At 26.8% G+C, this 14,522-nt stretch overlaps 2 protein-coding genes across 6 annotated transcripts; both read left to right on the forward strand.

Annotated features, from left to right (window-relative positions):
- The first annotated feature begins 2,733 nt into the window (after positions 1-2,733).
- On the forward strand, positions 2,734-5,247 carry LOC111277208 (guanosine deaminase-like). Of its 3 annotated transcripts, XM_022863463.2 has the most exons (5): positions 2,746-2,894; positions 3,315-3,374; positions 3,956-4,146; positions 4,738-4,842; positions 4,931-5,247. In XM_022863463.2, the coding sequence occupies exons 1-5, from the start codon at positions 2,879-2,881 to the stop codon at positions 5,117-5,119; spliced, it is 561 nt and encodes a 186-aa protein (XP_022719198.1). In that variant the 5' UTR covers positions 2,746-2,878; the 3' UTR covers positions 5,120-5,247. The 3 variants fall into 3 exon arrangements, with proteins under 3 accessions (XP_022719199.1, XP_089620162.1, XP_022719198.1); XM_022863464.2 differs by lacking the exon at positions 3,315-3,374 and having other exon boundaries at positions 2,734-2,894; XM_089764036.1 differs by lacking the exon at positions 4,738-4,842 and having other exon boundaries at positions 2,740-2,894.
- A 4,802-nt stretch (positions 5,248-10,049) lies between these two features.
- LOC149518260 (guanosine deaminase-like) lies at positions 10,050-12,534 on the forward strand. Of its 3 annotated transcripts, XM_089764041.1 has the most exons (5): positions 10,050-10,174; positions 10,611-10,670; positions 11,252-11,442; positions 12,024-12,128; positions 12,217-12,534. In XM_089764041.1, the coding sequence occupies exons 1-5, from the start codon at positions 10,171-10,173 to the stop codon at positions 12,403-12,405; spliced, it is 549 nt and encodes a 182-aa protein (XP_089620167.1). In that variant the 5' UTR covers positions 10,050-10,170; the 3' UTR covers positions 12,406-12,534. The 3 variants fall into 3 exon arrangements, with proteins under 3 accessions (XP_089620167.1, XP_089620169.1, XP_089620168.1); XM_089764043.1 differs by lacking the exon at positions 10,611-10,670 and having other exon boundaries at positions 10,076-10,174; XM_089764042.1 differs by lacking the exon at positions 10,611-10,670 and having other exon boundaries at positions 10,085-10,174; positions 11,165-11,442.
- Positions 12,535-14,522: the final 1,988 nt, after the last annotated feature.

Here is a 14,522-nt window from a genome sequence, read left to right on the forward strand (position 1 = left end):
ATTAATAAGTGATTTTTGAAAGTATTTATGCTTAAAGGATATTGGACTTGAAATTTGAAGGAATCAAATTTATATCTATATAAACATTGTTGGAGACAATGGGCTGTAGCAACTTGTTAGTGGCAATAAATTAATCATTCAGAAACAAATTTTATTTTTTAATTATTATTTTTTCAAGGTTAATATATTAAAAAAAGTTGTTTGTGATAAGTTTTTTGATTGATACGTGATTTTTTTAAATAAAAATAATATTAAAAATGGTAAAATTATAGAATAAATCAATAAAAACTTCAAAGATAATAACATAATTACAAACAGAAAAAAAGGTAAAAAATATTTAAAAAGTAATTGAAAACTCAAAAAATATTTTTTTCTTTGAATCCGAAGATATATGATCATGAAAAGAAAATATCGAATGAGAATGGAAAAAATATGACATCAAGTGAAAAAAATAATGGTTATAAATTGAGTTAATCCATGAATAACTTTTAAATTATAGTAAAATATTTTATATAATATGTGAATTTCAAAAGTTTTTAATATGATATCTGAATTATAAAAATATTAATTAATATAATATTTACATTCAACGTGATTAATTTTAAATGATGATACATGATGGATAAATAGTATTATAAGCATCACATTAATTAATAAATTTACTATTCATATATTATATTAAAAAATTTTAAAATTAAAATACCACATTTTTATTATAGTTTAAGGACCATTCATGCATTAACCTTTTCAAAATCAATCCTTTAAAGGAGATAACAAAAAAAAAAAAAGTGTTGGTGGTGGGTAATTAGATCTAATTTTAAACTATTTTGAATTTAATAAATTTGTTTAAACTCAATAACAATTTGGATTTTTTAAAATATTTTTTCTATTTAATTTTTTTATTTTGTGTATGAATTAAATTATTTTAAAAATAAAAAATAAATAAAATGATTAATTGAATAAATTAAATATAACTACTATTTTTTATTTTTAAAAAATCAATGGTTTAAAATAATTATCTTGATTTATTATTATTATTTAATAAATATTATTATTTTTTAGTATTCGATTTAAAATTATTTTTTTATAAAGATATATTTTTCACACCTTAAAAGAAAAAAAAAAACCCACAAGTAGTGGAGGTATCATTTTATTATATGCATTTAATCTTAAATTAAATGTAATCAACACTTTGGCAGCCAGCCAGCCAGCCAGCAACAAATTACCCATCGCATTCCAACTCTCAGAATCCTACAGCTAAGTTTGGCAATTCTAAATACAATGTACGGTGATAATAACATGTATAAATATATGAAAACGACATAATTTAAATATTCATTCAATATTTGAGGGAGTTTGAAAAAAAAAAATTATACCTCAAATAAGTTTAAGAAAAAAAATGGGGCCATATAATTAATATGAGTTGAACCTTAGCTTTAACATTTAAGATTGAGCACATGGCTCGATCTTTTTTTCTAAATTATATAATTTATATTATGTAATTTATATTATATAAAAGATAAAATATTTAATATTACAATGTAAACACTAAAAATTAGGTTAAGTAATTCATATTTTAAAATTTAATAAAAAGTAAAATTATTAAAGATTAAATAATTTTTTATTTAGAAAAAAAAAATAATATGAATGGACGAGATTGTAATATTTACAAATTTAAGTAAATTTGACATATTTGAAATTTAAATTATTGAATCGAGTCAAATTAAATTTGGACAAACATATATAATATTATATTTTTTTAAGTGATCTTATCCACTTTTTTGAAATATATAGTTCATATATTTAGATTTTTCATTTAATGATTTTACATAAATAATAAAATGAATATAGTAAATCGTATCCATACAAGAAAAAATTAATAGATATGAAAATCCAACGTACCAATGGCATAACATCCAATTAAAAAGTAAAACGTGTTTCACCAATTTAATTATAATTTATTTGAATATTTGAATATTTTACAGAAAAATCTATTTTTAGGAGCATTTATGATCATAAAAATATTATAAACTTTTTCTTCTAAAAAATAATTTATTAATTAAACGAAGATAATTTTATCATTTTGACTCAAGCTTACATATTTGAATTAATTTAAAGTCTTGGGATTCATGTAAGTTCAATTACCTCTTTGTAATCCTTAATTAAAATGTTAAAATAATTTTAAAAATATAAAAAATAAAAATTTAAATATATAAGGATAATAAACTTGTTTTATCTACAAAATTTATGATTGACCATAAAGGCGTTTTTTTTAAAAGATTTTTAGTTTAAGTTTACAAATAAAACTTTTAAATGAAAACATTATTTTTATTATTATTTAACATTAAAATTAAATAAAAATAACTTTTGAAAGTAAAACCATTTTCAACTTCAATAGCATTAATTACGTAAGAAAAACGAGGCTATTATTTAAATAATGTTTTTTTAGTTTCGACATCAAACACGGAAACAAAAATCCAAAAAGTTAGTAGTTGGAAACAACCCAAAGACAGCACAGCAGAAACAAGCAAGTACACAAAATTTTTAACTCTCTGGAGACATCTTTTAGAAAATATGAAATGAAGAAGAAAACAAATACATTGAATCAGCCTAAAAAGAATCCCATTTGTCTTTTTATTTTATTTTTTTTATTTTGCATGTGATTTTTCTACAAATTGAATATTCTTTTTCTTTTTTTTTTTCTCAGCCAGGACTATATATATATATATATATATATTTAATTACATGGATAAACCTTGCTTGTTGTCCTCTCTCTCCCTCTCTCTCTTTCATTTTATCTTTTTTTCTTTTCCCATCTTTGTTGACTGCCCATTGCGTTGATTCAAACAGATCTTACATCCTTCTTCTCTTTTTCATCATGGAAGAAGCAAAGGGTATGTTTCTCTATCTGATTTTTTTTTTCTGTTGTCTGAAAATCTTGTTTTTTGATCTTTCATCAAGTCCTTTCTTTCTGTTTTGATGTTATATATATATATATTTTTTTTTTCTCTTATGAAGATTTATTTGATCTCTTGCAAATTTGTTAGTTGGGAAGAATTTGGAATCACTGAATTTCCTACTTTGCCTTGCATTTCCAGTATAAGACAGATCAATTGAATTTGGGAATGCCTGGAAGTGAAAAGGAACCGACTTTGTCCATTTTTTTTGTAAAAAGTTAACAGTTTTTGGCTTGATCTATACATTTTTAGACTTATTTTTTTGTCAGTTTTCTGTATGAAAGCATCAATTATCTATCTGTTATAGATAAATTGGTTACAATATTAGTGGCCGTTTTGCTCTTTTTGGCTTTATAGTGTTTGAAGCTAAAGATAGAACCATTTCTGTTGCCTCTGCTTTTCCTGGTCATCAAGGAGGTAATTTTCAATTTTTCACCTGTCTCTCAGTATTTTGCTCCTGGGATTAATGATAAGAACTAATATCAAATGGCCTGTTCATGGTGGCCAGCAGTAGAATTATTTGGTATCATCATATTAGTTTTATTCATTAAATTTTACCTATTGTTTGAACATCTTCAGTATGGAAATGGAGATGACTTGACTGCGATAAATGTTCATATCTGATAGTTTAATGATAAGAAATAACATCAAATGGCCTGTTCATGGTGTTCAGCAGTAGAATATCAACATATTTCGTTCATTCATTGAATTTTACCTATTGTTTTAACATCTTCAGTATGGCAATGGAGATGACTTTACTTCCATAAATGTTCATATCTGATAGGTTTTTTAGCTGTGTTACCTTTTATAGATCATAGTGACGGTTACATCATTGATGATCTCGCTTGGATTGTAATAGTAATGATTCATATATACTTGATTAATGCGGTAGATTTCATTTGCTTTATTAGGAGGGCAATGATTTGGGAAAACCATCATGTTTGATATTTGGTTGATGGTGATCAAAATGTTCTTTTTTCTGTTTATTGTTCAACCAGTTGTACAGGACAGAGACCACAAATTCCTAACACAAGCAATTGATGAGGCATATAAAGGCGTTGAATGTAAAGATGGGCGCCCGTTTGGTGCAGTTGTTGTTCGCAATGATGAAGTAGTTGTGAGTTGTCACAATATGGTTTTGAGAAACACTGACCCTACTGCGCATGCAGAGGTTACTGCCATTAGAGAGGTAAGACCAAAACAAGAAAAGCAAAAAAAAAAAAAAAAAAAAAAAAAAATCAAATTGCCTCATCCGATTTATCTGTTTACTTAGAAGTTTTGAAAGTGCCAATCTCCGAAACCATGAAACATTACGTAAAGCTAAATGTTGTTTGTTAACTGTAGGAAAATATAATAACTTCAGTGGAAGATATATTATATATATTATATGCACCAACATTCTTTTGGGATTTTTCAGCATTTTTCTGTGATTCTACCGTGATCTATTTGCTCTGTTCATTTTAGATCAATCTCATAGCTGGATTTGGTGAAAGTTTATTATCAATTACTATGGCTTTGTTTTATTTAATGGCAATGGTTAGCTGTATTTCTAGGAGTCATATATAGTCAATAAGTTTGCATATATTTTCTGGTTCTCTAAATGGTAACAACTGGAAAGTACTAAATACTGTGAGGAAATACATTTTAATTCAGAACGATTGTCATCAGTGTTGGTTAAACATTGCTATATGAGAATGTTAGGTATTCATAAGATCAAAATAACCACATGGAAATCCATGTTTACCATTTTCTAATGCTTTGGACTGGACATCTATGACAGGCATGCAAGAAGCTCAATCAGATTGACCTCTCTGACTGTGAAATATATGCTTCGTGTGAGCCCTGTCCAATGTGCTTTGGTGCCATCCATCTGTCAAGAATCAAGGTCCAGCAGCAAAACATATCATTTCATAATATACCTACATATCACATTTCTTCATCAAAATTCTGACTTCTTTTTTCTTTTGCTGCAGAAGCTGGTTTATGGAGCCAAAGCCGAAGCAGCCGTAGCGATTGGGTTTGATGATTTCATTGCCGATGGCTTGAGAGGTACTGGCTTTTACCAGAAGGCTCACCTGGAGATCAAGAAAGCTGACGGCAGTGATGCTGTCATTGCTGAACAAGTCTTTGAGAAGACCAAGGAAAAGTTTACCTTGTATTAACATCTTCAGTTCATTACCAGAATCAGACAGCAGTTTATGATAAACTACCCATTTAAGTTCTAAATAATAACTATGCATTGTTTGATTTCAGAAATCATGTGAGAAATAAAAGCTATGATTAATTTTAAGGTCAGAATTTATAAAGAAAATGGGAACCATTATTTCGAAGTTAACAAACAAAAATGGCATTGACACAGATTTTATGAACTGTTGCCACGGAGGTCATAAAACTGTGATTTTAGGGATCTGCACCATAGGCAAGGTTTAGAAAAAAATGGCTAACAGATGTAGAATATAATTATAGGATCATATTGGAGTAAATCAAGTAATTTTAACCATGACACGGTAAAAAAATATGTAAACGACATGACAAATAATTTTAGCAAAAATTGCATAAGAGTTTGGAAAAAAATGTTTTATATTTAATATATTAATACGAATTGTAATAAAATAATTTTTATATTTTACACATATTTAATATAAAATCAATATACAAATTACCTCAAAAATTAATATGATAGCAAACAAAGGCCATGTCCGAGCCTTACAATTCCAACTTTAAAACACTTTTCCATGATTCCAAGCTGTCCATAAAAATCAAAGACAAAGAGTGCAAGTTTGGTTAATTTTAATTTCAAATATATCTGCCTTTTATCTTTCTTTTACTTGTATCTGTCTCATCTTTAATTCCCACCAACGATTAACTTCCACGTAAACTCTTTGAATAGATTAATCTTTGTATACATGTTTGATTTTTGATGAATGAGAATCTGTGATACAAATTTTTTTCTGGTCTCTATCATGAAAAATTAAGACTTCTCCCAGCTTTCTTTCAGTATATAGCAATAATGTCGTTTGAAGCAAAAAAAAGTTCCCTTTTTTTTTTTCTTTTGTTTTGTTTTTCCCTCGTCATTTTGAACTGCTAACACCCAATGAATGATCAAGTCATTCTTGATTGAATGCTCCGATGGATATATGCCAAAAACTCGGAATAGGATTGACCGCCCTTCGGATTCGAGTCTTCAACCAAATAAGAGAAGAAGAACATTCCTGGGAAGAAGGAATTCAAGCAAACAAAACATGTTAACAATTTGATTCTCTTGAAAACGATCATTTACGTTATGGAGCATGCAGCATTAAGATCCTCAAGTAATGGAATCAATAGTCTAGGGGTCAGGGAACATTGAAAAGTTACTCATGGATTAGCACAAAGAAGCATCAAATAAGAAGTGAGCTAAAAGGCAGGAAAGAAGAGGTCAAGTTTGTGCTTATCTTAAGAGCCAATGTTTTCCAGCAGCCTTTCTTTACTATTCTGAAGTGTTTAGGTGTTCTGAATCTGTTTTTTTTTTAAACTGGATTTTGGTGTCAACTGATGTTTAGCTTTATCATCTGATTGTCCTATTTTGGGTATTCTTCCCAGGATTTTGGAATATTTACTATGATACATTCATATTTCTTATAATTTGCCCTTGATTTTGTCAATCTGTAATTTTTTGGGTTAGGATATGTTTGCACGGTTCTTGTTTTTAACTCAAATGTTGCATGATTCCAGTTTGGAGAAGGCTTAATACATAATTCCAATTGTAATGATCAACTCTATAGCTAGTTTGATTTATACTGGATTAAGAAACACAATTTTTAACGATAATATTGAAATAGAAAAGCACTTAATATAAAAATAATATGGAAAAAAAAAGGGAAATGAGATATAAATTAATGTTAGATTAAAAATCATGACTTAACAAAAATAAAAAATATAATATTTTTTTATCGATATAAATTATGATATGTAATATTCGTGTAAAATAATAATATAAATGATTAGATTAACTTTCAACATGAAGGACAATTAATGAATAATAGGCCAACAAACCTTTATTAGTGGAGTTAATGAAATTATTAATAGAAAGATCAAGTCGGTGCAACTGCTCAATTATGGAGATTAATAAGTGATTTTTGAAAGTATTTATGCTTAAAGGATATTGGACTTGAAATTTGAAGGAATCAAATTTATATCTATATAAACATTGTTGGAGACAATGGGCTGTAGCAACTTGTTAGTGGCAATAAATTAATCATTCAGAAATAATTTTTATTTTTTAATTATTATTTTTTCAAGGTTAATATATTAAAAAAAGTTGTTTGTGATAAGTTTTTTGATTGATACGTGATTTTTTTAAATAAAAATAATATTAAAAATGGTAAAATTATAGAATAAATCAATAAAAACTTCAAAAATAATAACCTAATTACAAACAGAAAAAAAAAGTAAAAAATATTTAAAAAGTAATTGAAAACTCAAAAAATATTTTTTTCTTTGAATCCGAAGATATATGATCATGAAAAGAAAATATCAAATGAGAATGAAAATGGAAAAAATATGGCATAAAGTGAAAAAATAATGGTTATAAATTGAGTTAATCCATAAATAATTTTTAAATTATAGTGAAATATTTTATATAACATGTGAATTTCAAAAATTTTTAATATGGTATATGAATTATAAATATATTAATTAATATAATATTCACATTCAACGTGATTAATTTTAAATGATAATAGGTGATGGATAAATAACATTATAAGTATCATATTAATAATAGATTCATTATTTATATGTTATATTAAAAAAATTTTAAATTAAAATATCACATTTTTATTATAGTTTAGGACCATTCATACATTAACCTTTTCAAAATCAAACCTTTAAAGGAGATAACAAAAAAAAAAAAAAAGTGTTGGTGGTGGGTAATTAGATCTAATTTTAAATTATTTTTAATTTAATAAATTTGTTTAAACTCAATAACAATTTGGATTTTTTAAAATATTTTTTCTATTTAATTTTTTTATTTTATGTATGAATTAAATTATTTTAAAAATAAAAATAAATAATAAATAAAATGATTAATTGAATAAATTAAATATAACTACTATTTTTTATTTTAAAAAATCAATGGTTTAAAAAATTATCTTGATTTATTAATAATATTTAATAAATATTATTATTTTTTTAGTATTCAATTTAAATTTATTTTTTATAAAGATATTTTTTCACACCTTAAAAAAAAAAAAAAACCCACAAGTAGTGGAGGTATCATTTTATTATATGCATTTAATCTTAAATTAAATGTAATCAATACTTTGCCAGCAACAAATTACCCATCGCATTCCAACTCTCAGAATCCTACAGCTAAGTTTGGCAATTCTAAATACAATGTACGGTGACAATAACATGTATAAATATATGAAAAAAATTATAAAAATGACATAATTTAAATATTCATTCAATATTTTAGGGAGTTTGAAAAAAAATATATGAGTTTAAGAAAAAAAATGGGGCATATAATTAATATGAGTTGAACTTAGCTTTAACATTTGAGACTGAGCACATGGCTCGATTTTTTTTTCTAAATTATATAATATATATTATGTAATTTATATTATATAAAAGATAAAATATTTAATATTATAATGTAAACATTTAAAATTAGGTTAAGTTATTCATATTTTAAAATTTAATAAAAAGTAAAATTATTAAAGATTAAATAATTTTGTTTATTTAGAAAAAAAAAAGTAATATAAATGGATGAATTGTAATATTTACAAATTTGAGTAAATTTGACATATTTGAAATTCAAATTATTGAATCGAGTCAAATTAAATTTAGACAAACATATATAATATTAATACCATACCTTCATTAACCTAATCTATGGATACTTTTAGACTAAGATCTTAAACTTTAATATATTATTATGAAAATTTTAAATACAAATTATTAAATTTTCATTAAAAATAAAATCAAAAGTAAAAAAAAAAGTCTATATGGATATTCACATACTACACATTGAATTGGTTTTAGATCGCAAATATTACATTTCAATCCAAAATTTTTAAAAAGATGGGATTGAAATCAAATTACAGAGAATAACAATGTTTTTTTTTTTTCTATGTGATTTATCCACTTTTTTGAAGTATATAGTTCATATATTTAGATTTTTCATTTGATGATTTTACATAAATAATAAAATGAATATAGTAAAACGTATCCATACAAGAAAAAATTAATAGATATGAAAATCCAACCTACCAATGGCATAACATTCCAATTAAAAAGTAAAACGTGTTTCACCAATTTAATTCTACTTTATTTGAATATTTGAATATTTTACAAAAAAATGTATTTTTAAGGCATCTTATGGTCAAAAAGATATTATAGACTTTTTTTTCTAAAAAATAATTTATTAATTAAATAAAAATAATTTTATCATTTTAACTTTGACTCGAGCTTAGAATTAATTTAAAATCATAGGATCCATGTAAGTTCAATTACCTCAAGGTATGATTTGTAATTCCTAATTAAAATATCAAAATATTTTTTAAAAAATAAAAAAATAAAAATTTAAATGTATAAGGATAATAAACTTGTTTTATCTACAAAATTTATAATTGACCATAAAGGCATTTTTTTTAAAAGATTTTTAGTTTAAGTTTACAAATAAAACTTTTAAATGAAAACATTATTTTTATTATTATTTAACATTAAAATTAAATAAAAATAATTTTTGAAAGTAAAACCATTTTCAACTTCAATAGCATTAATTACGTAAGAAAAACGAGGCTATTATTTAAATAATGTTTTTTTAGTTTGGACATCAAACACGGAAACAAAAATCCATCTGTGGAAGTTAGTAGTTGGAAACAGCCCAGAGACAACACAGCAGAAACAAGCAACTACACAAAACTTTTAACTCTCTAGAGACATCTTTTAGAAAATATGAATTGAAGAAGAAAACAAATACATTGAATCTAGCCTAAAAAGAATCCCATTTGTCTTTTTATTTTATTTTTTTTATTTTGCATGTGATTTTTCTACAAATTGAATTTTCTTTTTCTTTTTTTTTTGACTATATATATTTAATTACATGGACAAACCTTGCTGGTTCTCCTCTCTCTCTCTCTCATTTTAATCTTTTTTTCTTTTCCCATCTTTGTTGACTGCCCATTGCCTTGATTCAAACAGATTTTACATCCTTCTTCTCTTTTTCATCATGGGTATGTTTGTTTTTCTGAGTTTTTTTTTTCTTTTGTCTGAAAATCTTGTTTTTTGATCTTTCATCAAGGTCCTTTCTTTCTGTTTTGATGTTTTATATATATATATATATATATATATATATTTTTTTTTCTCTTATGAAGACTTATTTGATCTCTTGCAAATTTGTTAGTTGGGAAGAATTTGGAATGACTGAATTTCCTACTTTGCCTTGCATTTCCAGTATAAGACAGATCAATTGAATTTGGGAATGCCTGGAAGTGAAAAGGAACCGACTTTTTCCATTTTTTTGTAAAAAGTTAACAGTTTTTGGCTGGATCTATACATTTTTAGACTTATTTTTGAGTCAGTTTTCTGTATTAAAGCATCAATTATCTATCTGTTATAGATAAATTGGTTACAATATTAATGGCCTTTTTGCTCTTTTTGGCTTTATAGTGTTTGAAGCTAAAGATAGAACCATTTCTGTTACCTCTGCTTTTCCTGGTCATCAAGGAGGTAATTTTCAAATTTTCACCTGTCTCTCAGTATTTTGCTCCTGGGATTAATGATAAGAACTAATATCAAATGGCCTGTTCATGGTGGTCAGCAGTAGAATTATTTGGTATCAACATATTAGTTTTATTCATTGAATTTTACCTATTGTTTGAACATCTTCAGTATGGAAATGGAGATGACTTGACTGCGATAAATGTTCATATCTGATAGTTTAATGATAAGAAATAACATCAAATGGCCTGTTCATGGTGTTCAGCAGTAGAATATCAACATATTTCGTTCATTCATTGAATTTTACCTATTGTTTTAACATCTTCAGTATGGCAATGGAGATGACTTTACTTCCATAAATGTTCATATCTGATAGGTTTTTTAGCTGTGTTACCTTTTATAGATCATAGTGATGGTTACATCATTGATGATCTCGCTTGGATTGTAATAGTAATGATTCATATATACTTGATTAATGCGGTAGATTTCAGTTGCTTTATTAGGAGGGCAATGATTTGGGAAAACCATCATGCTTGATATTTGGTTGATGGTGATCAAAATGTTCTTTTTTCTGTTTATTGTTCAACCAGTTGTACAGGACAGAGACCTCAAATTTCTAAGACAAGCAATTGATGAGGCATATAAAGGCGTTGAATGTAAAGATGGGGGCCCGTTTGGTGCAGTTGTTGTTCGCAATGATGAAGTAATTGTGAGTTGTCACAATATGGTTTTGAGAAACACTGACCCTACTGCCCATGCAGAGGTTACTGCCATTAGAGAGGTAAGACCAAAACAAGAAAAGCAAAAAAAAAAAAAAAAATCAAATTGCCTCATCCAATTTATCTGTTTACTTAGAAGTTTTGAAAGTGCCAATCTCCGAAACCATGAAACATTACGTAAAGCTAAATGTTGTTTGTTAACTGTAGGAAAATATAATAACTTCAGTGGAAGATATATTATATATATTATATGCACCAACATTCTTTTGGGATTTTTCAGCATTTTCCTGTGATTCTACTGTGATCTATTTGCTCTGTTCATTTTAGATCAATCTCATAACCGGATTTGGTGAAAGTTTTTTATCAATTACTATGGCTTTGTTTTATTTAATGGCAATGGTTAGCTGTATTTCTAGGAGTCATATATAGTCAATAAGTTTGCATATATTTTCTGGTTCTCTAAATGGTAACAACTGGAAAGTACGAAATACTGTGAGGAAATACATTTTAGTTCAGCACGATTGTCATCAGTGTTGGTTAAACATTGCTATATCAGAATGTTAGGTACTCATAAGATCAAAATAACCACATGGAAATCCATGTTTACCATTTTCTAATGCTTTGGACTGGACATCTATGACAGGCATGCAAGAAGCTCAATCAGATTGAGCTCTCTGACTGTGAAATATATGCTTCGTGTGAGCCCTGTCCAATGTGCTTTGGTGCCATCCATCTGTCAAGAATCAAGGTCCAGCAGCAAAACATATCATTTCATGATATACCTACATATCACATTTCTTCATCAAAATTCTGACTTCTTTTTTCTTTTGCTGCAGAAGCTGGTTTATGGAGCCAAAGCCGAAGCAGCCGTAGCGATTGGGTTTGATGATTTCATTGCCGATGGCTTGAGAGGTACTGGCTTTTACCAGAAGGCTCACCTGGAGATCAAGAAAGCTGACGGCAGTGATGCTGTTATTGCTGAACAAGTCTTTGAGAAGACCAAGGAAAAGTTTACCTTGTATTAACATCCTTCAGTTCATTACCAGAATCAGACAGCAGTTTATGATAAACTACCCATTTAAGTTCTAAATAATAACTATGCATTGTTTGATTTCAGAAATCATGTGAGAAATAAAAGCTATGATTAATTTTAAGGTCAGAATTTATAAAGAAAATGGGAACCATTATTTCGAAGTTAACAAACAAAAATGGCATTGACACAGATTTTATGAACTGTTGCCACGGAGGTCATAAAACTGTGATTTTAGGGATCTGCACCATAGGCAAGGTTTAGAAAAAAATGGCTAACAGATGTAGAATATAATTATAGGATCATATTGGAGTAAATCAAGTAATTTTAACCATGACACGGTAAAAATATATGTAAACGACATGACAAATAATTTTAGCAAAAATTGCATAAGAGTTTGAAAAAAAATGTTTTATATTTAATATATTAATACGAATTGTAATAAAATAATTTTTATATTTTACACATATTTAATATAAAATCAATATACAAATTACCTCAAAAATTAATATGATAGCAAACAAAGGCTATGTCCGAGCCTTACAATTCCAACTTTAAAACACTTTTCCATGATTCCAAGCTGTCCATAAAAATCAAAGACAAAGAAAGCAAGTTTGGTTAATTTTAATTTCAAATATATCTGCCTTTTATCTTTCTTTTACTTGTATCTGTCTCATCTTTAATTCCCACCAACGATTAACTTCCACGTAAACTCTTTGAATAGATTAATCTTTGTATAAATGTTTGATTTTTGATGAATGAGAATCTGTGATACAAATTTTTTTCTGGTCTCTATCATGAAAAATTAACCCTTCTCCCAGCTTTCTTTCAGTATATAGCAATAATGTCGTTTGAAGCAAAAAAAAGTTCCCTTTTTTTTTTTTCTTTTGTTTTGTTTTTCCCTCGTCATTTTGAACTGCTAACACCCAATGAATGATCAAGTCATTCTTGATTGAATGCTCCGATGGATATATGCCAAAAACTCGGAATAGGATTGACCGCCCTTCGGATTCGAGTCTTCAACCAAATAAGAGAAGAAGAACATTCCTGGGAAGAAGGAATTCAAGCAAACAAAACATGTTAACAATTTGATTCTCTTGAAAACGATCATTTACGTTATGGAGCATGCAGCATTAAGATCCTCAAGTAATGGAATCAATAGTCTAGGGGTCAGGGAACATTGAAAATTTACTCATGGATTAGCACAAAGAAGCATCAAAGAAGAAGTGAGCTAAAAGGCAGGAAAGAAGAGGTCAAGTTTGTGCTTATCTTAAGAGCCAATGTTTTCCGGCAGCCTTTCTTTACTATTCTGAAGTGTCTAGGTTTTTCTGAATCTGTTTTTTTTTTAAACTGGATTTTGGTGTCAACTGATGTTTAGCTTTATCATCTGATTGTCCTATTTTGGGTATTCTTCCCAGGATTTTGGAATATTTACTATGATACATTCATATTTCTTATAATTTGCCCTTGATTTTGTCAATCTGTAATTTTTTGGGTTAGGATATGTTTGCACGGTTCTTGTTTTTAACTCAAATGTTGCATGATTCCAGTTTGGAGAAGGCTTAATGCATAATTCAATTGTAATGATCAACTCTATAGCTAGTTTGATTTATACTGGATTAAGAAACACAATTTTTAACGATAATATTGAAATAGAAAAGCACTTAATATAAAAATAATATGGAAAAAAAAAAGGAAATGAGATATAAATTAATGTTAGATTAAAAATCATGACTTAACAAAAATAAAAAATATAATATTTTTTTATCGATATAAATTATGATATGTAATATTCGTGTAAAATAATAATATAAATTATTAAATTAACTTTCAACATGAAGGACAATTAGTGAATAGTAGGCCAACAAACCTTTATTAGTGGAGTTAATGGAATTATTAATAGAAAGATCAAGTCGGTCCAACTGTTCAATTATGGAGATTAATAAGTGATTTTTGAAAGTATTTATGCTTAAAGGATATTGGACTTGAAATTTGAAGGAATCAAATTTATATCTATATAAACATTGTTGGGGACAATGGGCTGTAGCAACTTGTTAGTGGCAATAAATTAATCATTCAGAAACAATTTTTATTTTTTAATTATTATTTTTT

This window comes from Durio zibethinus, chromosome 7 (assembly GCF_047325235.1).
Source record: "Durio zibethinus cultivar Kanyao isolate XHJ-2024 chromosome 7, ASM4732523v1, whole genome shotgun sequence".
NCBI lineage: Eukaryota > Viridiplantae > Streptophyta > Magnoliopsida > Malvales > Malvaceae > Durio > Durio zibethinus.